The sequence below is a fragment of the Carcharhinus amblyrhynchos genome, chromosome 17 (genome assembly GCF_965287045.1).
Source record: "Carcharhinus amblyrhynchos chromosome 17, sCarAmb.v2.hapA, whole genome shotgun sequence".
NCBI classification, from domain to species: domain Eukaryota; kingdom Metazoa; phylum Chordata; class Chondrichthyes; order Carcharhiniformes; family Carcharhinidae; genus Carcharhinus; species Carcharhinus amblyrhynchos.
The window spans coordinates 35,668,814-35,694,979 of NC_137340.1; the positions used below are offsets into that span (position 1 = coordinate 35,668,814).

At 42.4% G+C, this 26,166-nt stretch overlaps 1 protein-coding gene across 1 annotated transcript in view; it reads right to left on the reverse strand.

The window, feature by feature from the left end:
• Positions 1-26,166, reverse strand: part of afap1l2 (actin filament associated protein 1-like 2) — a 231,168-nt gene that overhangs the window by 11,522 nt on the left and 193,480 nt on the right. Inside the window, exons 7-16 of the mRNA XM_080205816.1 lie at positions 24,431-24,610; positions 21,287-21,376; positions 19,560-19,650; positions 13,794-13,925; positions 11,816-12,027; positions 9,865-10,010; positions 8,922-9,030; positions 7,742-7,984; positions 4,698-4,875; positions 124-288 (exon numbers count right to left, since the gene is read on the reverse strand). Of these exons, the coding sequence (XP_080061942.1) occupies positions 124-288; positions 4,698-4,875; positions 7,742-7,984; positions 8,922-9,030; positions 9,865-10,010; positions 11,816-12,027; positions 13,794-13,925; positions 19,560-19,650; positions 21,287-21,376; positions 24,431-24,610 (1,546 nt within the window). The remainder of the gene's footprint in view (positions 1-123; positions 289-4,697; positions 4,876-7,741; positions 7,985-8,921; positions 9,031-9,864; positions 10,011-11,815; positions 12,028-13,793; positions 13,926-19,559; positions 19,651-21,286; positions 21,377-24,430; positions 24,611-26,166) is intronic.

Below are 26,166 nucleotides of genomic sequence, written 5' to 3' on the forward strand. Positions count from 1 at the left end.
AGCCCCACCGTGGCACTTAATCTCAAAAATGGGAGAATTCTGCCAACGATCTTCATTATCCTTTACACCTTGCATTGACATCACTTCATTTCCATATTCCTTCATTCATACAGTCACACTTACCTTTGCAAACTGCGATTGCATCCTTTACCTCCCTCTTCTGTTTCCTCAGCTGCATCAGTTCATTTCGAAGCTGCTCCTTCTCTTTCTCCAGTTTCTCCTTCTCTTCTATGAATTTTTTTAGATCTGCTTCAGTTCGATTCTTTCCAAATTTAGTTTCGATTGACACTGGAGGTAGATTTAAACAAAAAGCAAAGCGTTAGCATCCCAAGCTTACTGCAGGGAATCCACTGATACAAGTCCACAGAGCAGTGTAGGAATTATACAGATGTTTGACCTTAAGGTCAGAAGGTTCTGTGGCATTACAGAGTGCTGTTCTGGTCAGATATGACTGCAGTCTCACACATCAAGCTGGAGATCACAGAATCCCTACCATGCAGGAGGCCATTCAGCCCATCAAGCCTGTACCGACAGCAATCCCACCCAAGACTCTATCCCCATAACTTCACACATTTTCCCTGCTAATCCCCCCAACCGACACACCTTGGGACACAAAGAGGCAACTTTACCATGGTCAATCAACCTCACCCGCACATTTTTGGACTGGATCTGTTTTTGGAATGTCCTTTTATGGCATCACAGGGAAACAGAACAGGTAAATTTGACAGATAACTGCTTCTGATTAATGTGAAAATCCCTGTAAGAAATGCATGAACACATTTTGCAATGAAACACATGACAAACATACCAATTTTAATATGTTACAGATATATGTGGGAAGTGGACCACCTGCTTTATTAGTTAGGACTGCCCAGTAGATATCAGGGCTTGTGCCTCCATTCCACATTATGTCCATTGCAAATGCAAATATGCATTTTTAGGAGCAGGAATAGTCCATTCGGCCTCTCGAGCCCTCTCCACCATTTGATAAGACCATGGCTGACGCGATTGTGGCCCTGCTACTTTCCTGCCTACTCCCAAACCCTTTGACTCCCTAATCAATCAAGAATCTATCAAGCTCACCCTTCAAAATAATCAAAGACCCTTGGTGAATCATTCCTCCATCGGTCTCTGGAGAAGAGAATTCCATAGAATAATGAGTTTCTAGGAGAGAACGTTTCTCCTCAGGGTCAGGAATCCGGGTTTGATTCCAGCTTTGGGTGACTGGCTGTCTGAAGTTTGCACGTTCTCTCCGTGTCGGCATGGGTTTGCTCCCACAGTCCAAAGATCTGTGGGCTAGGTTTATTGGCATGGTAAATTGCCCTTTAGTGTCCTAAGGCGTGTGGGTTATGGGGATTAGCAAGGTTAATACATAGGATTATGGGGATAGGGTGGGCGGTTGGGCCTGGGTAGATAGTCAGAGAGTCAGTGCAGACTGGATGGGCTGAATGGCCTCCTCCTGCACTCTCAGGATCCTATGATTCACCTCTATCTTAAAACCTCAAAGCCAGTTCGGACACTGAGTGAGTACAGATTGCAATATCCACACTATGCTTAGCACCTTTAGGTGCTCAGCAGTCGTGCTCAGCAGTCGCACTAGCAGTTCTTAGAAGGAAGGACAGGAGACTGCCACTTGGAAGTGAATTTAAAGTTATTCTACTTCAATTGGTGTGGAGCCAGGAGCAGCAGTGTTCCTCCCAGCTGCACAGTATAACCCTGGGTGGTTGCTCAGCCACCTCTGCTCGCCCTCCCTGCTCTCTTCAGGACTGATCTTGCTGTCCTCTGTGACCCAGGAAGTTGCCTCTGGGTCAGTGAATGGTACTGAGCGCGGCCATTATGCCGCTGCTGGCCTCAATAGGCATATACAGCAAGAACTGTACTGAGATCCGGCCTTATTCTGGGTCTGATCTGATTTTTAGGCAATGATACATAAGCAAAGGAAATAGAATATAGAATCATAAATCTCTATGGTGCAGAAGGAGGCCATTCGGCCCATCAAGTCTGCACCGACCACAATCCCACTCAGGCCCTATTCCCATAACCTCACATATTTACCCTGCTAATTCCTTGATATTGATAATTCTTGAATAACTTTTTTGTTTCGGTCTTCACGGAGGAGGACGTGAATAATTTGCCGGATGTTAGAGATGGAAAGGTGGCAGGACTGGAGGGTCTCGATGACATTACTGTTACTAGAGAGGTGGTGCTCGACAGACTGGAGGGGCTGATTGTGGACAAGTCCCCAGGACCGGATGGAATGCATCCGAGGGTCCTGAAAGAAATGGCGGAGGTGATAGTGGATGCCTTGGTGGTTATTTTCCAGACGTCGCTGGATTCCGGGGAAGTGCCGGAAGATTGGAAAACGGCTAATGTTACGCCGTTGTTTAAGAAGGGTGCCAGGCAAAAGGCGGGGAATTATAGGCCTGTTAGTTTAACGTCTGTTGTAGGTAAAATGTTAGAATCAGTCATCAAGGAGGAAATAGCAAGGCATCTTGAGGGGAACTGCTTGATAGAGCAGACGCAGCACGGTTTCGTTAAAGGGAAGTCGTGTCTGACAAATTTACTGGAGCTCAATGAGGATGTGTCTAGGGCGGTGGATAGAGGAGAGCCGGTGGATGTGGTCTTTCTTGATTTTCAGAAGGCGTTTGACAAGGTACCTCACAAGAGGTTATTGCAGAAGGTCAGGGGGCATGGAGTTGGGGGTAGGGTGTTAGCGTGGATAGAGGACTGGTTGTCAAATAGGAGGCAGAGAGTGGGGGTCAATGGGTGCTATTCGGATTGGCGGATGGTGACTAGTGGAGTGCCCCAGGGGTCAGTGCTGGGGCCTCAGCTTTTTACCATTTATATAGATGATCTGGAGGAGGGAACCGAGTGTAGGGTGTCAAAATTTGCTGATAACACCAAAATTGGTGGAAAGGCAAATTGTGTGGAGGGGGAGAGTCTACAGAAGGATCTAAATAGGCTGGGCGAATGGGCCAGGAAATGGCAAATGGAATTTTATGTTGGCTAGTGCGAGGTGGTCCACTTTGGTAGGAATAATGGTAGGAAGGATTATTACTTACGTGGAGAAAAACTGCAGCAGGCGACGGTGCAGAGGGACCTCGGGGTCCTTGTCCATGAGTCGCAAAAACCCAGCTTGCAGGTGCAGCAGGTGGTCAGGAAGGCGAATGGGATGCTGGCCTTCATCGCGAGGGGGATTGAATATAAAAGTAGGGAGGTCTTGCTGCGGCTGTATAGGGCATTGGTGAGGCCGCAGCTGAAGTACTGTGTGCAGTTTTGGGCGCCGTACTTATGCAAGGATATTTTGGCCTTGGAGGGAGTGCAGAGGAGGTTTACTAGGCTGATGCCAGAGTTGAGGGGGTTGAGCTATGAGGAGAGGCTGAATAAACTAGGCTTGTACTCGTTAGAGTTTAGAAGAATGAGGGGAGATCTCATTGAGACGTATAAGATGATGAATGGGATGGACAGGATAGAGGTGGAGAGACTCTTCCCGCTCAGAAAGGATAGCAGGACTAGGGGACACAGCCTCAAGATAAAGAGGGGGGGGCGGTTTAGAACAGAGTTGAGGAGGAACTTCTTCACTCAAAGGGTGGTGAATCTCTGGAATTCTCTGCCCGTTGAAGTGGTGGAGGCTACCTCACTAAATATTTTTAAGACGCGGGTTGATGGGTTTTTGATGAGAGAGGGGATTAAGGGTTATGGGGAGAGGGCGGGAATGTGGAACTGAGCCACGACAGATCAGCCATGATCTTATTGAATGGCGGGGCAGGCTCGAAGGGCTAGTTGGCCTACTCCTGCTCCTATTTCTTATGTTCTTATATTTGGGTCAATTTAGCATGGCCAATCAATCTAACCTGCACATCTTTGGACTGTGGGAGGAAACCCCAGAGCACCCAGGGGAAATCCATGCAGACACAGGGGAATATACAAACCCCACACAAACAGTGACCCAAGCCGGAAATCGAACCTGGGTCCCCAGTGCTGTGAGGCAGCAGTGCTAGTCACTCTACCACCCAAATAGGAGCAATAATGGGCCACACCACACCTTGAGCCTGTCCCACTATTCAATGGCATCAATTTTATCCTTTAACATTACTTTCCCAGCTGATCTCCCTGTCTCTGGATTGATTCCCTTATAGATTTCAAAAATCTACCAATCTCAGTTTGGAAAAAATGCAATGACTGAGCATCCTCGGGAAAGTTCCTAAGAGTCACAAATTCACAACTCTGAGTGAAGAAATTTCTCCTCATCTCTGTCTTAAAAGAAATTCTATTCAAGTCTGTTCCAATCTGGACCTCTATGTGTTGATGAACATTGATACTAGTTTCTTGCATTATAGTTGATATAGCAAACAGATTCAAACTAGAATCCAATGAGGCACCTCAGCGGCATGGTGGCACAGTGGTTAGTACTGCTGCCTCATAGTGCCAAGGGCCTCAGTTCAATTCCGGCCTCGGTCAATGTCTGCGTGGAGTTTGCACATTCTCCACGTGTCTGCATGGGTTTCTGCTGGGTACTCCAGTTTCCTCCCACAGTTCAAGGTGTGTGCGTTAGGTTGGCCATGCTAAATTGGCCTTGAGTGTTGGTGGGTTAGCGTTGGTGTAGGCTCAATGGGCTGAATGGCATCCTTGTGCACTGTAGGGATTCTATGATCTATTTCACAGTAAGATCACACTGGGCCAGATTCGGAGTTTACCTGTCGTGTTCGGCTTCTGCTTTTCAACACACTCCACGATTGCCTTCGTTGGCTGATTATTCGCGGGTGTGCCATTCTTATTCTGATCAGTCCATGGCATCACCGCTTTCTGATCATTGGAAGGCTTGCTGCCAGCCTTTAAGGACTTCTCTTCAAACTCTGTTTTCGCTTGAGGTACCTAAGTTTGAGGAAAATTAAAACATTTGCCTATCATCACATTTTGTTCCCACACATGGAGCGTGCTGCAAAATGCTTAATTTTAGCAGCAGTATGTACCAGCTTAAAGAAGCAACACACTGGTTATCAGCAAGTCCGTGTAAAATCAATTTCAGTTTAATCTTTCTCTGGTAAATCTGTGCTCTTTGGGATGAGGGCTATTGATGCTGGAATTATAGCAGTGTTGAGTAGCTGATACGATGCTGCTGTTTAGTGCAGTGTGACTCATTCTGCTCTGCTGGTACTTCTGTGGTATTACCCTCGTCATTCTGTGGTGTCGATGAGTAAAGCTGCCCAATCATTGTTGATGAGGTCTAGTTCCATGATGTGGGTTCATGCGAAACTGACTGAAACTGAAGTCAGCTGCAAATCTCCCCCTGCAGTATAAATATCTCCCACTTCCTATGCTTTTTAGCTTTGACAAAGGGTTGTCTGGACTCGAAACATCAGCTCTTTTCTCTCCTTACAGATGCTGTCAGACCTGCTGAGATTTGCCAGCATTTTCTCTTTTGGTTACAAATCTTCACAGCTTCCAGACTCATGTAACATCCAGAAGTGAAAATATCCCACACAGTATCCCCGGTTGCAAAATTTGAAATGTTAGTCAATTTCCTGTGATGTTCCGCAGGATGAAGCAATTGTTTTCTTCTTTGGAAAAGCAGAGGTGATATGCAGCGTGCTCACCAGGAAGGGTATATTGGAGGGATTGCAGTGTAGATTAAGCAGAATGATATTGTGGTTAAAAGGATTATATTGTGAAAACTAGGCTTGAACTTTAAGAATAGAAGATTTAAGATGAATGGCAAAAGGACCAGAGGCAAGGTGAGGAAAGTTATTTTTGCCCAGTGAGTTGTTAGGACTTGGACTGTACCATCTGAACGGGTGATGGAAGCAGAGTCAATAGTGACATTCAAAGGAGAATTGGATAAAGACTTGAAGAGAAAAACAAATAAAAAGGGTATGAGGAAAGAGCAGGAGAGTGAGATGAATTGGTTAATTGTACCATGATCTCCTTTTATTCTGTTTCATTCTATAATTCAATTATTAAGGCGAGGGTAATCAAGCTGTGTAAGATCCCTCAAGGCCACTGGATGTCTCAACCCACAAGTGCTGCCAATGAGGTTGACCTATACTTCCACACTAGAAAGCATGGGCTCCATGCGCCTTGGCAATGACAGGAGGCTGTCTGATGTACCTGTTAATACTCCAAACATCTTAATCAGTTATTTCCTGGCAGCTCATTAAAATACATCTGATTCACTTGCAGCAGAACTCATCTTTAACCTCATCCTCCAGGGAGCTGATAGACAAACTATCCTTCCCCTCTGGGGTGACTGCTGCCCATTCATGTCACGTGACTCACCTCGTATGGATCCCGATTCTAAGCTATACTTGTGCCATGCCAGTATCTGAGCTGGAGGGTGATATCTCAGCTTCCCCTCAGCATCAGGATGCAGAGGAAGCTCAGAGGGTTTGAGGTCCAGGCTTGGTATCATGCAGATTAATGCTGCTGCCAACCTTGCTGCGTGTAAATCTCTGTGGAGCTCAAATGGGCAGGAAAGCTCATGCATTAGCCCAACAATCTATACTCCAGCAGATTCTAGGATTGCTGTGGTTTGTCCCCCAGAGAAGGGTCAGCGGCTCTGTGGAACATAACATTTTATTTTCTCTCAGGATTCCTCCCAGCACTGCCACTCCACTAAACCTACTTCTGCTGCTTCTTAGCCAGCCCAAACTATGCCATCTATGCTGTTTGGTGGCTGTAAGGATCTGTGGTCAATGTCCTTTCAATCTGATTCCCAGAAAGCTTGAGCCCATGTCACAGAACTATTAATATCGACAATTATTTGGCCTTCAAGGCCCATGGCTACTACAGGACATCCTAAAAGTTCATCCACAGTCTCTCTGAGAGACAGCAGCCATGATGCGGTCAATGAGGTATGACTGTGTAAGAACAGTGGGACAAAGACATCCACAGAACAGACATTGATAGGATGTACAGGATAAATAATTCTGTTTTGTATTTGTGAAAATCATTTTGCCAATGGCTTTTATTTTGGCCTAGAAGACGCCATGATGGAACATCACAACTGGGTGGACAGCTGGTGAATAGTAGAGAGAGAAGAACTGGAGTCTCAGCAGACACTCAGACATCCTATCTAGATTAATCCCATCCTATTCTCCAGGTCTCTTTCTCTTTCCCCACCTTCTGAAGTGTCCTCTTGGTGACAATGAATTGGAATTACCTATCCAGTGAAATAGTTGAGGTTACCTCATTGAATGTTTTTAATGCAGAAATAGATTTTTGAACAGTAAAGGAATTAAGGGTTATGGTGGGCGGAGTGGCGGGGGGGGGGGGGTGCACGGTAAGTGGAGCTGAATTCACAAAAAGATCAACCATGATTTTATTGAATGGCGGAGCAGGTTCAAAGGGCTGAGTGGCCTACTCCTGCTCCTAATTCTTATGACTGTGTCCTCATATATAGTGAGGTTGCAGAGGACACAGCAGACTGCCATGCACTTGGAGACATGCTGCAACAGTACTGTAGGGCTTCCAAAGGGATGTAGGAAATGTGGTGATTTAAGTCAATGATTGTCTGCTCCATGATATTTCTAGTAATAGCATGGATATCATTGCATACCTGTTGTCCTTCACATGATCAGGTAGCTGAAGGGGATCATTAGTTATTGACCAAGAGCATATCCCTTTCTCTCTGAGAAGCCAGAATCTGGTTCATGGTGATGACCCAAAGATGGCTAGGATGGTTTTGAATGATACATTCTCCCCATGTACCAAACATAACAGACATTGCATGGTAATAGTTTACCTTAACAGCAGACTCCAAAGGTTTTGCAGTGATGCCAGAATCAGAATCACTGGCGGCGTCCTTGTCATTCGTTTGTAAAAGGTTTGAAGTTTCTTTTTCATTCTCAGAGTTTGATGCATTTGGTTGTGCATTAGAGACTGCCTTATTATTACTGGAATGAAGGAATGATTTTACTGGAGTTAAGTCCAAATAAACCCTTGTTTGATCTTCCCCATAGCACTGTTCCTCATTAGGTTTATCATCCTGTGTAAAAATGGAACACATGGGTCATATACAGTAAAAAGCAATAATTAACAATTGGTATTTCAAACAGAGCCCTTAGGCAATGATTAATGAGTTCCTGATTTTCAGAGCCAGATTTGATTCTATTCCAATCCAATTTTCTAATAAATGCCAATACGAATCTGATAAAGACCCAAATCCTGATGATGGTGTGAATATACAGTCATGAGCGAGGATTTCACCATTATATATTTATTTATTAGTGTCACAAATAGGCTTACATTAACACTGCAATGAAGTTACTGTGAAAATCCCCTAGTCACCATTGAAGCAACCAATCACATTGAAGAATTCTCATAGACAGCAAATCAGGAAATAAGTATACTGACTAGCCTTCACTTTTTAATCATTTTACAGAGAGTAAAATAAAAACTAAGATATCCACATGGAATTAAGACAGAAACTAAGACATAATAACCAAAAAAAAGTTATTTTAATAATTCTGCTGAAGAAATAAGACAGTTTTGTTGAATGTTTTCACCTTGCACGAAACAAGGGGGCAGGTGGACTCAGTGGTGGAGGTGTTACGATGGAAAATGCACCAGTTGAAGGTGATTGTAAATCCATCTGCCAACCAATCCACACATTCTTTTCATACAGTATAAATTTGTTAATTTCTTTTGCATTGAATTCTTATAAATGCTCCAATGGGACAAAATGAAAAGCTTCAACAGAAGAGTCTCTTTTTTAACAATACTCAAGTTCTGAACTGCAAGTTCTGAAATGATGGGCCTAAAGCAGTACATTTCCCAGGCATTATATATCGGTTAAACACTCAATCCTTTGTTGTTGGTAAGACATAAATCAAAATGAAGTTTCTGTACTGTGGAAACTCTTCCATTAAAAATGAGCTCTTTTGTGCTTTTCACATTCATAAGAATAAAAGAAAACTTCCTACCACAGATTCAGGTACATCCACATCGTCATACAGGTCATCTGATTCATTCTGTACCACTGGCAAATCATCGATGTATGTGTTTGGCTCTGAGTATCTTCGCTGCAGTAAACTAGAGGGTAAGAAAGATGGTAATGAAGCAGCAGATGTAATAAACTCTAACACGTTTCTTACATATCTTTTCAACCTTTACATATACACATAGTGGAAACTGCTTAGCTTGGTTCATTAGACAATAAGCACGTGGTTCAGAATAAAAATGATAGCATGGGTTCAGTTTCCATTCTGGCTGACCTGGCACCTGCTTTCTTGCTCCGTCCCTGACAGTGAACACAATGGCAAACCCCCACTGATACAAAGGGAAAGGGTTCAGGATTAAGCATTAGCAGACAATAAGCCAAGGACCTGCCTTCAGACCGGCATGTGGGTGGCACGCTAGTACAGTGGTTAGCACTGGTGCCTCACAGTGCCAGAGACCTGGGTTCGATTCCTGCCCTAAGTCACTGTCTGAGTGGAGCCTGCACATTCTCCCATGTCTGTGTGGGTTTCCTCTGGGTACTCCGGTTTCCTCCCACAGAACAAAAAACATGCTGGTTAGTGCATTGGCTATGCTAAATTCTCCCTCAGTGTACTTGAACAGGTACTGGAATGTAGCGACTAAGGGATTTTCACAGTAACTTTGCAATGTTAATGTAAGCCTACTTATGACACTAATAAATAAACTTTTTTAAAAATGTGTATACAAGCACAGGATTTTTCTCAAGTATCCCACCATTTTAGATACCATTCAGAAGAATATTACACCAAGCTCATGGCCTTCTCAGAACAATTAACTCACTTAAGCCAATGCAAATAACTGGATACTTAATTCTACATGAGATGTCATCTCATCCAATAGACCGGCTGTGTGTGGCAAAAAGTGTTTGAAAGCAGAAATGTGACTTACTATAAAGAATGTTTGGCTGCATGCACAATACAAGACACTCGGTCAGAATCAACATAGTCGTAAGCGAACTCTTCAGGGTCTGTTTTAGATCCTGATTCTGCCAGCAGAAGGCCAAGCCAGTAGCCCATTTCTTCTGAAGACTTAGCCTGCAAAAGGGAAAAAAAAATGCAGTCATCATCTCTAGTATTCCCATTCCTGCTGCTATTTTCTATAATCTCTCTTCTTTATGACCACTCAGTTCTTGCATCCTTTGGCAGGAATGGTCTTTTAGATTGAAGTTCTGTATGCCAGGATACTCAGGCCTGATCAGAGTATTTGCACTAAAGAGAATCACTGGAATAGGTGTAGTAAGGAATGTGACTAGGATTCATGGATGATTGATCAATGGGCCAAACTGTGATGAGAGATGTTGCCTGACCTCAGGGTCATGTTAAGATAAGCAGATGATGGCACACTCTAGTCAATCATCAGGCTTGATGAGACAAGCTTATGTTTTTAGATCCAAGAAGAATTTCTTCCCAAATCAAGAACAGCTTCTTCCCTGATGCCATCAGACTTTTGAATGGACCTACCTCACGTTAAGTTAATCTTTCCCTACACCCCAGCTATGACTGTAACACTAAATTCTGCACTCTTTCCTTTCCTCTCTACGAACGGTGCTTTGTTTGTATAGCGCACGAGAAACAATACTTTTCACTGTATACCAAGACATGTGGCAATAAATCAAATCAAACCAATAAACTGTTGGCAACAGTGTTAAAGGTGAGGTCATACTTTTTTGAGACCTCATCTGCAATTGCGTTTGTCCAGAATTAGACGAATGAGGTAAGGAGAATGTGAATCAATGATCAATTATTGGGAGAATGGTATAATTACATGAAAGAAACTTGTAACTTTGAGCAATCTGAGTGCCAGTTTGCGTACTTGTATTGAACAAACTGTTGCTTGACTCACCTACAGCTGACTGCGTAAAGTATCCACAAGGCTTAATGCGGGTCAAGTCTAAATGTTCCTCAGAAATTGTGCTTACCCACAGAGCACCTACAAGAAAGGCTTTGAGACAGACCTAAGTTTATTTGATAGCATGAATATTTATGTGCATATTGTGTTTGCAAACATTGAAATCAATGTTTCCTAGTATAAATGCCTACGTCTTTCTATTCATGATTCCAAAATTTAGTGGTATCTTTAGAAGAGCATCTTCAGTTTGCAATAATTCCAGAAAATATTAAGTATGTGTATAGAAACAAGACACGGGATAAGAAAAGCAAAAACATCAACTACAGATATTTATATAGTTACCTTCATTGTAGATGATGTACCAAGGAATTTTACAGACTCAAAATGAAGGATAAATAAATGAATCCCATTGGAAGAATGGAAGGATTTGGTTAAGATGTTGAATAAAATGATGGGTAAGACATTAGTTCTTGCAATGCTACTTCTTATGTATGTTAATTCCCTTGAGGGGGTGGATAAGGGCTGTGAGCATTTACTTGCAGTCTGCATGGCTTTCCTCAGTGTCCTTTGCATTGTTTTCCTCAGGAGAATCTGTATTATGTTTACAATAGGATTTCAGTACTATTTTAGAGGGATGAAGGGGAATGAAAAGGCAAAAGTATTTAAACTTAAGTTTTATTACTGAACAGTTGGATAATGTGAAAGAGCGTAACCTTGTAGTGAATGTCTAATTGATCTTTGACAGTGTATTGGGAAGCACAGTATTGGTGCGTGTTTTTATCGGGTATATATCTGGTATTTCAATGTTTCCCGTCTCTTGTTTGCCAGCAGCATTCCTCATTTCAACCCAAATGACAACAGGTCTTATCCATTATTAGTAGCATAGGTGAAACTATTCTACAACAAACTCAAAATTTGTATTGGCCAATTCTTCATTGACTGTGAACCAGACTAAGCCAGACAGTATCAATGACGGTGTAGAGTTAGTTACCTCTAAAGAAGCCACCTCCTCACCATCCTGCAGAATGCGGAAGGAATATAAATGTTCTGGAGTAGCATCAGGAATAACCTCGCAACCTTCTAGGTTCAGGGGACTTTGAACAGCTTTGTTTTTGCTCTTGTCCTGGTAGAAGTGAATAAGTCCGTTTTTAACCTGACACCAGCGTGTACGCCACTGGCTGTTCATGTACACATTCAAATACCCTGTCAAAAGAAGAATTGGAGTCTGCACAAATTGTTCACAACACACTTGTATATGAAAACACAACCACAGATCTCTCTAGTAGCACTATTTTACATATTTGGCATCAAAGTCACCTGTTTATTTCTGATAGTGTTACTCAGCATCTTTTCATTTTCTGCTGGGAAACCTCTCTAATGGCTCTGGTAGGCACATCTTTGCTGATTACCCGGCATTACTGTTTCTTCTTTGATTGCAAGCATGGGAAATCATTTTTTTTTAAAGAATTCATTCAAAGGATGTGAGCATCGCTGGCTAGGCCAGCATTTATTGCAGATCCCTTAAGAAGATGGTGAGCTGCCTTCTTGAACTTCCGAAGTCCCTGTTATTTAGGTACATCCACAGTGCTGTTCGGGAAGGAGCTCCTGAATTCTGACACAGTGGCAGTGAAGGAACAGTGAAATAATTCTAGGTCGGGATGGTGAGAAGCTTGGAGGGAAACTTCAAGGTAGTTGAATGAATACAGGGGAAGAAACAGGAAGTATCAATCCTGAGTGCCAAGTAGGACAATACTTTTTCCTTTTTCCCTTTTATTGTCAGGAGCTTAGCCACCCAGGCTTTTCATAGTCAGGGACCATGTCTAATGTTCTGGGAAGAAAAATCAACTGTTAAGTATTTACCGAGCCAGAATGTTTCCCTTCTCTTGTTTGCCAGCAGCATTCTTCATTTCAATCCACGGATTATTTTTTTCTCTATTCGGAGTAGAATAGACTCTGAACATAAGTGGTTAATGCTGGGCAAAAGCTTTGTGCTGAATATCTGGTTAGTAATGGGATTGAAGGTTCTACAAACACAGAGGAACTCAGTGGAATATACTAGCTTTCCTCAGACAGTCTTTCCTGCTGGGACCATTAAAATATCACCTGTGTACACAACTCACTGGCTTAAATAACGGATATTCGTGAATGTTGTTGGTTCAAATCAGTTACAGTTCATGTAGAAAACACATACTCCAAAATCTTGCTGCTGTTTTCGCTGGCAGGTTCTTACAGTCCTGCTGACAGTGTGCCCCCGCTGCAAATTTCCCGGTGGTAAAGCGTGCCCTTAATGAGAGACCCTGTTGACAACAGCAGGATCATATGATCCCACTACCAGCGAGGTGCGTGTCAACTCCCACTGTGATGAAACACACCACAGAGAGGGAGGAAAACCCCGCCATCGGCGTATGAACACAGCTAAATCATCATCTTGTTCAGTATTTTCCTATATTCTTACTCCTGTGTGGAGGCTCAGCGTGACAATTCAGCCCACCCACAAGAATAGTGTGAAAACACTGACCTGCGAGATGATTTTGGCACTGTCAAGTTGACTATTTTGTCCCTAAAACTCACCAATGTAAAATAAAAAATAAAGCGCTGGAAATGTGCATCCGAAAAGGGAAAGTAGGCTAGCATTTCAGTTTGACAAAGGGCTGGATCTGAAGAAATAATCCAAGCTTTTCCTTCTGATGCTACATTTAATATCATTGCCTCAAATATAGTTTCAGGCAGTAGTCCGGCTCACAATACAGTCTATAAACTTAACACCCTGGTACACAAAATCTGTTATCTGCCTGACAATGATGCATTGTATATTCAATCTATAACAACACTGAGTCTATTCACAAACAGTAATGAATACAAACTTGAGGCTGGATTTCTTCTTATATTTAATTAACATAAGGTGCCACATGGTGGCAGCAACTCTACATTCTACAGAACACCAACTTAATGGTGGGAAATGAACTTACCTGATGCTTCAACATTCTTCTTATTGTTAATAGGAATCTCCACAGATATAGGTTTCTTTTTCCCAAGGTTCATAAAACTACTCAGCTTCAGACCTGCAGTTTTAAGGTCCCCAATGCTGGATTTCTTTTTCACTGTGCAGGAAAGAAAATGCCAAAGCCAACTTAGTCATACACGTGTCCCGGGATTCTGTTATCGTTTCCCTTTTAACTGTATCCCTGCATTTCTCAAACTGTCACATGTATATAGCTTTTTTGACCCTGTGGAATACGTGTTAATGAATGTTCTATCAATACTTGTCAATCAAATATCGCAAAGTATAAGCATGAGAACACAAAGCAAAATATTACAGATGGCAGGAAATTGTAAATAACAATAACAATAAAAAAAATCTGGAAACCATCAGCAGCAATAAATTTGCTACGTACACCAATATCAATGTATAGATCTGCACAATGAATAGAAATAAAACAAAACTATAAATCTACATTTTAAAAAAGTTACCATATAATAAAAGTATAATGGGAGAAGGAGAATACCATCTGTAATGACTTTAATAAGGCCCTCAATGTGGACCTCTTAGAGTACGAGCTCCCTGATTAAAGCAGTAATGACTTGTCCAATTAGGGAGCCCAGCTTGTGTATATAATGCAGAGTGTCAAGGGCAACATGGTGGCACAATGATTAGCACTGCTGCTTCACAATGCCAGGAACCCGGGTTCAATTCCCAGCTTAGGTCACTGTTTGTATGGAGTTTGCATGTTCTCTCCATTTCTGCGTGGATCTTCAGATCCTCCAATTTCCTCCTACTCTCCAAAGATGTGCGACTCTGGTTGATTGGCCATGCTAAATTGCTCTTAGGGTTAGGGGGACTAGCTAGGATAAATACATGGGGTTATGGGGATAGCATCTGGGTGGAATTGTGATTGATGCAGACTTGATGGGCCAAATGGCCTCCTTATGATTCTATGAGCATCCAGGTTTATACTCTGTATGAGGAAGTAGCTGTCTGAGTGTTGCTTGCTATGTAAATACATTTAAATTTGATGAAGGGACATGGGCATCAGAGGAGGTATTTCACCATCCCCAGACATTGATACCATGGTGGCATTTGAACTCATGGGCTGGAATTCTCTGACCTCACTTGCAGCTGGGATTTTCAGGTTCTGCTGCAGTGAGCTGAGCGCCAAGTTCTCTGTTCTCACTGGCAGCGGTAGAGAGGCGTGCAAAGCCAGCGAATTCCAGCCACGACGTGTAAGTTTTAATTCAGTACCATAACCGTCAAACTTCATAAAAGATTCATTCAAGGGATGTGGGTGTCACTGGCTGGCCAGCATTCATTGCCCATCTCTAATTGCCCTTGAGAATTTGGTGGTGAGCGGCCTTCTTGAACCACTCTTGTAAATGAAACAGGCATCTGTTAGTTTTTATTTTGTACCTTATATTTTAGTCATTTGACAGAAGAAAAGTTCAATTGGTAGTGATAGTTCAAGACCTGTCCCAATTTGACATGCCTGAAAAAGTAAGAGCAAAGAAGGATTTTTCCTTTCCAGTTGATAGAAAATGTGGAAAGAACAGCTTTTATTTTGTCAGTTTATTGAGTGTTTCTCTACTTAAAACTGTTGTGGATAGTGAGGAAAATAGTGCAGTCTTTTCTTCACATCCGCCATCGAAATCAGAGTAGAGTGTCTCTGTGAAGTTGGAGAGAACAGGCTGTCGTGAATTGAAGGATGAAGATCAGAGAAGATGAAGAGCTGTCACTCTGAATGAGTGGTGTGAGGATATTTTGATGCTTTTCTCTATTCCATATTTTGAAGTAATGCTATTGTATCGAAAATAGCGAAATTTCAGTGTTTAAGCCAGATACTTCAGTACCATGGGAAGAAATTTAACATATGTAAGAAAAAGTTTTTTTTAAATTATTGTCACAAGTAGGCTTACATTAACATTACTATGAAGTTACTGTGGAAATCTCCTAGTCGCCACATTCCGGCGCCAGTTCGAGTACACTGAGGGAGAATTTAGTATGGCCAATGCACCTGCGCAAGGATATTTTGGCCCTGGAGGGAGTGCAGAGGAGGTTTACTAGGCTGATACCGGAGTTGAGGGGATTGAGCTATGAGGAGAGGCTGAATAAACTAGGCTTGTACTCGTTAGAGTTCAGAAGAATGAGGGGAGATCTCATTGAGACGTATAAGATGATGAATGGGATGGATAGGATAGAGGTGGAGAGACTCTTCCCGCTCAAAAAAGACAGTAGGACTAGGGGGCACAGCCTCAAGATAAAGGGGAGGCGGTTTAGAACGGAGTTGAGGAGGAACTTCTTCACTCAAAGGGTGGTGAATCTCTGGAATTCTCTGCCCGTTGAAGTGGTGGAGGCTGCCTCGCTAAATATTTTTAAGAAGCGGGTTGATGGGTTTTTGATAAGAGAGGGGATTAAGGGTTATGGGGAGAGGGCGGGAAAGTGGAACTGAGCCACGACAGATCAGCCATGATCTTATTGAATGGCGGGGCAGGCTCGAAGGGCTAGATGGCCTACTCCTGCTCCTATTTCTTATGTTCTTATGTTCTTATGTTCTAACCAGCACCTCTTTTGGACTGTGGGAGGAAACTGGAGCACCCAGAGGAAACCCACGCAGACATGGGGAGACCGTGCAGACTCTGCAGAGACAGTGACCTGAGGCTGGAATTGAATCTGGGTCCTTGGCGCTGTGAGGCAGCAGTGCTAACCACTGTGCCACCGTGCCAGTCAATAAAAAAAGACACAATGCGGCACTATCCCATAAAAACAGTACCAGATCTTTTTTTTAAAACTTTATTCCAATCCAATCAAGTCAAATTAAAGCCAATTCAGACTCCCAACAAGTTGGGACATTCCCGATCCAAGCTGAAAAGACAGGGCTCTCACCGCCTGTCTTGGGCTTGATCTACATGATCCAAGCTGATTGGAGTAGGTGTAGCTCCTCCTCCAAGGCGTGACCTTATTTGCATCTTAGCCAAAAGGCCGAGATGCCGCTTTAAAAAATTGTTTCAAATGAAGCCGAAACGTTACCTAATGACTTCAACCAAGTGCAGCATGTCGATACTACACTTGATCTTAGCCAAAAGGCGTTATAGCTCCAACAAATCAATTCAATGGAACCATAGAAAATTACAGCCCAGAAACAGGCCTTTTGGCCCTTCTTACATCACCCATTATCTTCAGCAACAGAGAATAAAATTAAAGGTCTTTTTCCTTAAAGGCCTCCATGCCACATTACAATGAAGGTTGGGTTAAAACTGTCATTATTAATTTTGACTTTCTGATGTCTCCCACAGAGTTAAGTGTGCCTACATGGAAGTAAGGAGCCAAGAGGATTTTTTGCAGTACACAAACTCTTCCTACTGGCAGGAGAGTCAATGGCTGGGGTCACAAATTAAAATAATTGGAATGCGGATGATGAGAAAAAAAATCGTTTTTGCAGAAGTTTGTCATGATCTGAAACGCTTTGCCAGAAAGGGTTGTGGAAGCAGATTTAATAGTAACTTTCAAATGGCAATTGGATACATACTTCAAACGGAAACACTTGCAGGGCTATGGGGAAGTGGCAATGCTGCGGGGCTAATTGGAAAGCTCCTTCAAAGGACTGACACATTCACAATGGGCTGAATAGCTTTCTTCTGTGATGTATTATTTCTGTGAACCATTTCATCCACTTCCATTCATAAGTTTGTGGCTTTGACATTTTGAGTAGAACAGTGAAGGCTGCAAGTACCATACATCGAACACAGAATTCCTACAGAGCAGAAAGAGGCTACTCGGCCCATCTAGCCTGCACTGACTTGCCGATGAAGCATCTTACCCAGGCTGTCTCCCTGTAACCCTACATATTTACCCCACTTGTTCTCACTAACCTACATGTCTTGAGACACTAAGGGGCAAATTAGCATGGTCAATCAATCTAACCCACATATCTTTGGACTGTGGGACAAAATGGGAGCACCTGCAGGAAACCCAGGTGGACATGGGGAGAATGTGCAAATGTCCACATTGACAGTCAGCAAGACCAGAATCGAATCCAGATCCCTGGCATTGTAAGGCTGCAGTGCTAATCACTGTGCCATCCCATTTACTAGATATACTGAATATGGTTCAAGTAGTTGTTTAATGTTAAATAAAAATGCCCAAGACCATGACTTTCCACCTAACAACGTTTATTTAATCTACCTAGTCATGACGAAAGCTCATGTGATGACATGGGAATATATTCCAGTAAAGTGGGCTATAGTGACGGGTTCACTGTGACGTTCCCGATTCTCACTCAATTTATCATATCAAGCTGGCCAGGAAAAAAGCACACATTGGTCTGCAGGGAGGAAGAGCTTTGTTGGAGTTGAGGCTGAGCCATCGTCATAAAATCTACCGTAGTCAATCTATTATAAAAATCCTAACAATCTAATAACGAGTACATGATGAAACAATGCCAGTTAACAAATCAGACAGGGAAATAGATTCTGAGGTTTGAGTTGTAAGAAAGGTTCACAGCGTTGAATTATTTTCATTGGAGGCAAAAGTGTCTAAGAGGGATTAAGATCCAGTATTTAATGGCATGAGTAACATAGGTGGAAACAGGCTATTTAACTTGGACTACAAACAAAGACGGTGGTACAGAGTGTTAAATTAATGAGACTTAAGTGAGACAAAAGGTCACAATATTTTTTGGACATAGTTGTGAATATATGGTACAGACCTCCAACCTAGTCAATTAATGACTCGGTTAAAAAAAGGAAAATGGATACATCTTTGCCACAGAATGGGATTAAGGTTTAGAGAAAATAAAGGTAGAGACGATGGCCCAGTGGTATTATTGCTAGACTACTGATGTAGAAACTCAGCTAATGTTCTGGGAATCCAGGTTCGAATCCCACCATAGCAGATGGCGGAACTTAAATTTAATAAAAATATCTGGAATTAAGAATCTACTGATGACCATGAAACCATTGTCAATTGTCAGAAAAAAAACCCATCTGTTCACTAATGTCCCTTTAGGGAAAGAAATTGGTCATTCTTACCTGGTCTGGCCTACATGTGATTCCAGAGTCACAGCAACATGGTTGACTCTTAACTGCCTGCGGGCAACTAGGGATGGGCAATAAATGCTGGCCAGCCAGTGATGCTCATGTCCCATGAATTAATTAAACAAATATATACATTGGCCCCAATCCTGCTGAAGTCTGGATGTATCATCAATGGAAGACAATCCACCAAGGGGGAAGTCTGTAAAGTTATGTATTTTGATAATCCTTGTATTTAATTTTTGGTGAGAAAGAAATTATTTCCTCCAGAAAACTTAACAGGATAAAAATCATATCAGAACAGAATGTAACCAGTCTGCAGGAGGAAGATGGACCCAGTAGCCTACCCTTATTCTGGCAAACATTCAGCACGCAACCATCAGGAGAAGCTGGGTTGCAAAAGGATAAGAACAATTCAAATTGTTTTTATCATGCTGCATTCATTTGTAACTATATATCCAATCATTGGGCTCTAACTAATCAGACCACAACAGGTAGAGTTGTACTCCACGCCAGGACATAAAGCAGAGAGCAGGAAGAAAAACTATACATCGATAACAGAGCACACTCAGTTTTCCTTCCATTAGGGAAAATAGAATGGGATACATCCTGTCCATGGCTTTCTCTGCTCCACCTAACTAATGTTTTGCAACCAAATTGTAGAGGCAAAAATATAACCAATTTTATTTATTGACAGGAAATGCTTGCCCTACCATCCTTGGTCTCCATGATATCGTGCACAGATCCACCATCAGTACTGTTCCCACTCTCCGACGCACCTGAATAACGTTCTGATGAATCCAGCTAAAATAGAATAGAAGACCACAAGACCAGTGTTATGCCTATGCACACTATTGTCACATGTTTCAATTTCATAGCACTAACTGAAATTTATCTCGCACTGTCAATCACCTAGAGATGATTTTTGGTCCATGGAATGGAACATTCTCTGGAGTTGGAAGGATGTAGACTAGTGGCAGTTGTCTCCATGGCAGCTGTCAATGCCACCCGAGGATTGGCTTCAGATAAAATGCGAAGGTTTGGGAACATCTTCAAATTATGAAATGCTTCAAAGGCTTAAAGATATTTGCATTTGAGGGAGAATCACAGAGCTAGGGCTACAAATTCATGAGAAAGAGAGGTAAGGGGGAAAGGTCATTGAGATAAAACTTCCTTGCCAAGTGAATAACTAACAAATAGAACAAGCTAGAGGTGTACATGGCTGAAAATAAACTTGAAAGGATTTCAAACAGTAAACACACAATTCCCACTATCAGAGAGGATGTATGAAATTGGCCTGGATTTTGTGCTCAGTGACTAAGGAATGGCATTCACCATTCACCTCATCGCTAGTTGCCCACAGACAGGCTTGCCAGTAGAGATTTCCCCCAATCTGGCATCTCTGGTATATATGAACTGGGCAAGCAATAGTTCTTCAACCAAAGAGTCTTCACTGAACTTTTCAAAGTCCAAAGCAGGAAGTGTAAAACAGGAATTATAAATGTGAGATAAATGAGCGTAGGATACAAACCAACGATTGGAAATATGGACACGATTAAGTTAGAGAGAGGAAAGACAGGCATACAAAACATAATTTCAATTTTTTAGAAGTCCTTAGTACTAATTTTATTTCGAGGAAATGACCCTCAACACTAGTAAAATTAATTTCTTGGTGCTAAAAAGTATATTGAGCAAAGATTATCACTTAGTATATCATTACTACTGAACAAATCAGCCCTGATCTTTTTCAGACATTTTATGTGCAGAAGTTCATACTATTACAATCTATTGTTGGGCACTGCAACATTGCATCCTCTTGGTTGGCAGGGTGTCTCTAGGCAGTAACCTTCATGCATCCATATTTAAACATAGACCACAAGTTGCTCCGAAAGCTACCTGCTCTCCCTCACACTTCTGTGGAGCCTCTTTATACGTTTGACACCCCTTCATTCAGTACCCTCATGGTACGAGAAGAGTCAGTGGTAAAAGTAAGATCTGACTATTAGGACTGGAGATTTCATTGATGTCAGTCTCTCACCTCTGAGCTTGCTCCATCAGATCTATGGGATTCTGTTCCAAGGGGGGTTCCTGGATGAACATCTTACCCATATGATAGTGCCGTGGAACATTTTGGAGTTCCGAATACAGAAAACAGTGAAGCCATTCTCAAAAGCCAGTATCAGAGAAGCTGAAAACATCAGGGTACAATCGCATAATATATTTACAGAGACCAACTTGCCACAGTCACTCTGCATTCCTGCTTCACAGTTTGCTGCCACTTCACTGGGGAAAACAGCAGTTTGTACTGACATAAAGGATTGAGAGAGTGTTGGTGTGTCTTTCAGGCCTAGCTCATAATGTAAACAGTGGTTTCAATAAGAACAATGCAGAGTTAATGAGAATGTCAACTTCATGTAGTTCTCAATAAGCAGTAACTCACCCTTTGGCCATGAATGCGGGAATAGTCAATAGCTACAAGATTTCCATCAGTAAAGCCATCAACGTGTATGTTGCTGATCTCCTGAATCACCTACATTGAATGGAAAAAACAACAAAAGGATGGTTTAAATTTTAAAATAGAGACCATGGAAAAATCTAACCAACTATTCACTAATTTGTGGACCATCAGGTATTGTATGTGGCAGTTATCTGGATCAAGTCATATTTATTTAATTGTGACAGTGAGCTGAATTTTCCAGCCATTTCTCCCAGACCTGCCAACAGAGAAACCCTGCTGTGGGTTCCCCAGGGGGTGGGGTAGTGCAGACAAAGAGAAATCCTGCTGACAGAAGTGGGGCAGGAAGATTCTGCCATAGACAATAAGTACTCGCCTATCAGGCAGCACCCACATTGTATGAATGAGTAAAAAACTCATTAGCTAGAGTTTTAACTCCATTCCAATTGATGGATACGATAAAGAATGTGTGTGGTGTGTCACCAAGTTAATGCCAAGCAGTGAAAACAGTAATGACTGCACTTCAATAATAATTCATTGCCTGTAAAGTGTCAGGAACATGACAAGAAGCACTGAATGTACATCCTGTTGAGATGCAATCTAACAAGGCAAAAACAATCGTCCACTCATTGCCGATATTGATCATGTGGTGCTGGAAGAACACCAGGAGATATGGGACACAATGATGAGGCTTGCGCCCACAAACTCAGCAACTGGGATAGTGCCATGTCTAGCACACAAAGGGATAGAATGGTATCACGTTGGCAAGAATTTCTTGCTGCTTTTTCCTAATCCCCTCCCTCACTAGACATAGAACCACGCAACCATGGGAAACCCTGGCTTGATCATCGGTCATGCATCAAGCACCCTAATGTATAGCATTGTATTTACCTGCAATGACAGGACTGTGAAACATATACAATGTACAGTCTTTGGGTCCAAATCCTGAAACTCAGACCCTAGCTGGACCATGGGTATATCTTCACCACGTGGATGCAATGGTTCAAGAAGGCAGCTTACTGCCAACTTCTCAAGAGCAATGAGAGATGGACAATAAATACTGACCTACAGCAATGCCTACATCCCTTGAAAGGATTTGTTTTAAACTGGCAGAAGTTATCTTCACATTGGCTTGAATTTTTCAGGTGGTGGCAGCTCAGTGAAGAGTCGGTGGGAAACACAGCCCTGCTGATTCTGACTGTGCCAAGTCAATTTATACTCCAGAGCATTGACTGGCTGTAGACCATTGGGGAAGAGGCTCCATCTTAGAGAACAGTTGGCCAATCAGACTGGGCAGCAGTTTTCTAGTCTCTGCAGCAAGAGAACCATGATGGACAGGAGAGGAACTACACCAACCTGCCTGAGTCTAAATGCTGGAGCTGGAGGACAGGTGTAAGGGGTCCTAGGGTCGGGAGGCTAGGAAAGGCCTAGGTGGTGGCGTGGGGAGGAAAATCAGGGTCTCAGGACAAAGGCTGGTGTGGGGGAAGGAGGGGTGGTGGGTTAGGACATCACCTCCCACTTCCTGCCCAATATCTAACTCTGATTGGTTCTGGCTTTCCCCCATGGAGGTTCAACGTTTCCTTGGCTAAAAATTGGTACTGGGTAAGAAATGGCTCTTAAATAACTATTAATTGGCCACTTAAGCCCTCAATTGTGATAAGTGCAGGTCATCTGAGGCCTTGCCCACCTCAGCATAAAATCACTATATGTTCTGGGCATGTGGGAACCTGAAGAGAATCCCATTCCTGCAATATCACATCCCCCACCCGCCCCCCACCTTTCCGCCCCTAATTGCCAATGGGGAAGTGTAACATTTGGGCCATTGTTTTGCATCTATAAAACCCTCCAACTGTTTAATGATCCCATTGTATTACAAGAAAGAAAATTTAAAATGCTTTTGCAGTGATTGGTTTTCGAGCATCTGTGCTAACAAGAAGGGAAAGGTCACAAATTCAAACTAGTCCCAGTTTTTCAGTCAAGGTTTGCACAAGGAGAGGAAATTTGTCTAAGTTTTAGCAGGTTTAATTTCTCTAATTGACAGTTCTCGGTAATTTTTTTTATCGTTTTCCTCACTCAGAGTCTTGCGCTTCTTTCATCTGTTAGTTCAATGAACTGCAGCTGACAAAGGAGACACTGAACTCAGACAAGGCATCAGTGTACCAGAGTTTTCCAAACACTGGGAGTCAAACATAATCTGCAATAATGAATCACTGGACAGCCACCCACACTCATTCGTGGGGTCACCAAGTCATCCGTAACATATTGAATTTCTCTTAATGATCTGCATACGCTTGATGTTGAAGCTGATTGTGTCTTTTTAAGAGAATCTATTACAAGTAAATCCATGTAATTAAGGAAGAAATGGGCGCACATTAAGGTTGCTGAAGAGATGTGAATTGAGTTGTTGCGCTGGTGAGCACCATCATAACTATATTATTGGTGACTAACTTTCGAGATCTGTGCTTCTGTATGGTCACTAGCTGGACACTAGGGTGTCTTTGAATCATACTTCAGCAAATATATACAAATTACTTCGCAGTTCTGACGAAGATCATCCAGACTCAAAATGTTGCCTCTATTCTCTCTCCACAGATGCTGTCAGAGCTGCTGAGATTTTCCAGCATTTTCTGTTTTTGTCAGCAGCCTCTTCTCTTGATTAACAAAGTGAACAACTCAACAATGACTTGAATTTCCTGCACATTCCTGCCCAGTCCCAGGAATAATCTTGGCGCAGATCAACTGCAAACTGCAGGATGTTGTGCATATGAGAGCTAAGGGCTTATGTATATTGCATCTAAGTCACCTTGATATTTTGATTGTCTGTTGATCCCTCCACCCAAATGCCATAATAATGCAGCCACCCACACTCATTCGCAGGGTCACTAAGTCATCCGTAACTTGGACCCCAAGCTATGGAGCTTTACATGAGATGTTCCGGCACTAACAACTTCTTTCAAATTATGACCTGATTTTCAACAAAGCAATAAATAAAATCATCCTTTTGACGTTGAAATTTGTTGATCTTTCCTTTATCCTCGCTATATTTTCTATTTTTTTGATATTGCTATGGTCTGAGCCCAATTTGAAACTGTAGCAATAATTGTAGCAGAGCTTGCATCCCCACTGTACCTTTAACCATTGGTCAGCCTGGTCCTTGCTTTGGAGTCCCAATACTATAACGTCAGAGTTGACTGGTGTGATCTTCAGTGTATGTTCCTTCTTCTTCACGTGCTTCTCTTTATAGATAACAGTGCAGCCAATCAGACTCACATCCAGTTGAGGATTCTGGTCCTTTGAGCTTTTGTAACACTGCAGGAAGGAGAAAGGAAATGACAGCGAGAACACAATCAATGCCGACCATTAGAGAAGCTTCAATTTTCACTTGCTGCATTTCAATATAGGAAAAGAGGGTCAGACAAAGCAGAGGGTTAAGAGCAATCCAACCTAAACTGTATAGGATTTATTGATGAAATCTGAAATGAAGATCATACTACAATCATACTGAACCTGTATAGAAATGGTGCTTATTAATTTTGCTGTTATTAATGGTAATGATCAGCTCCATTTTCTATATCATGAGAAATGTTTGGTTTATGGAGAATATTTGTAGGCTTTTGAGAGAACTCAGCACAGCCGAGTAATTACTCTTGGTGATTTTAATATTAGAATGCTGCTGTAACTGAATCATTCTCCTTCTCTTCCTTGTTTAACAAGACATGGGGCAACTCGTAACTTGGCTGTTTTACATCCAGCAGGTCTTCTCTCGGTTATTTCTCAAGTCCATCCTTATACGGATGGCCTGATTCATAGGTTCCAACCAGGAGAACCACCCCCACTCCCATCAGACATGAGCATTCCACTCGTTGTCACCCGAGGATTCAGAGGTCAAGCCTCTTGTCCCTGCTCATCAGGCCTGTTGAAAATGGGGTTCACACTCATAACCCTCTGTCTTAGAAGCAGGAATAATACTTCAAGGCCAAAGTTCACCCCAGCAGGAGCATTAATCCATTTAAAAACAAACAAGTTTAAAGTTAAACAGCAAAAAAGTAATTAAATTAAAATCAACCACACTTATTTCTAGATGTCGCTAATAAACACTAAAGATGAGAAAAGGCTATTATTCCATTAAACACCATCTCTTTAATATTCTAACTTTAGAACCCCTAGGCCCTCTCCTCCACCCTTTCCCTGTAATTCTGCACATTTACTATGGTTAATCCATTTAACCTACACATCTTTGAACACTAAGGGACAATTTGGCATGGCCAATCCACCTACCCTGCACGGTGGCACAGTGGTTAGCACTGCTGCCTCACAGCACTGGGAATTCAGGTTCAATTCCCGCCTCAGGTCAGTGTCCATGTGGACTCTGCACGTTCTCCCTGTGTCTGCGTGAGTTTCCTTCCACAATCCAAAGATGTGTGGGATAGGTTGATTGGCCACACGAAATTGCCCCTTAGTGTTGGAGGATTAGCAGGGTAGATAAGTGGGATTACAGGAATAGGACTTGGGTGGGATTGTGGTCGGTACAGACTCGATGGGCCAAATGGCCTTCTTCTGACTTGTAGGGATTCTATGACTCTTTGACTGGGAGGAAATCGGAGCATCCAGAGGAAACCATGCAGACATAAGGAAAACGTGCAACTTTGTTAATAAAGTGTCCGTTTTGAATGTCTGGATGTGTTATCCTCCACTCCCTGAGCTGTCCAACATGGATTAACTTTTGAGTAAAGTTCTTACTCCTTGGTCGTTGCTTTTTATTCCCTCCCGCAGCCTGAATAAACTGCCCCACCCAATGAATAAAGAATGCTTGCACTGGTGTTACGATTTCATTTGTTTTTGAATCTTCCTTCATTGAAAGATTT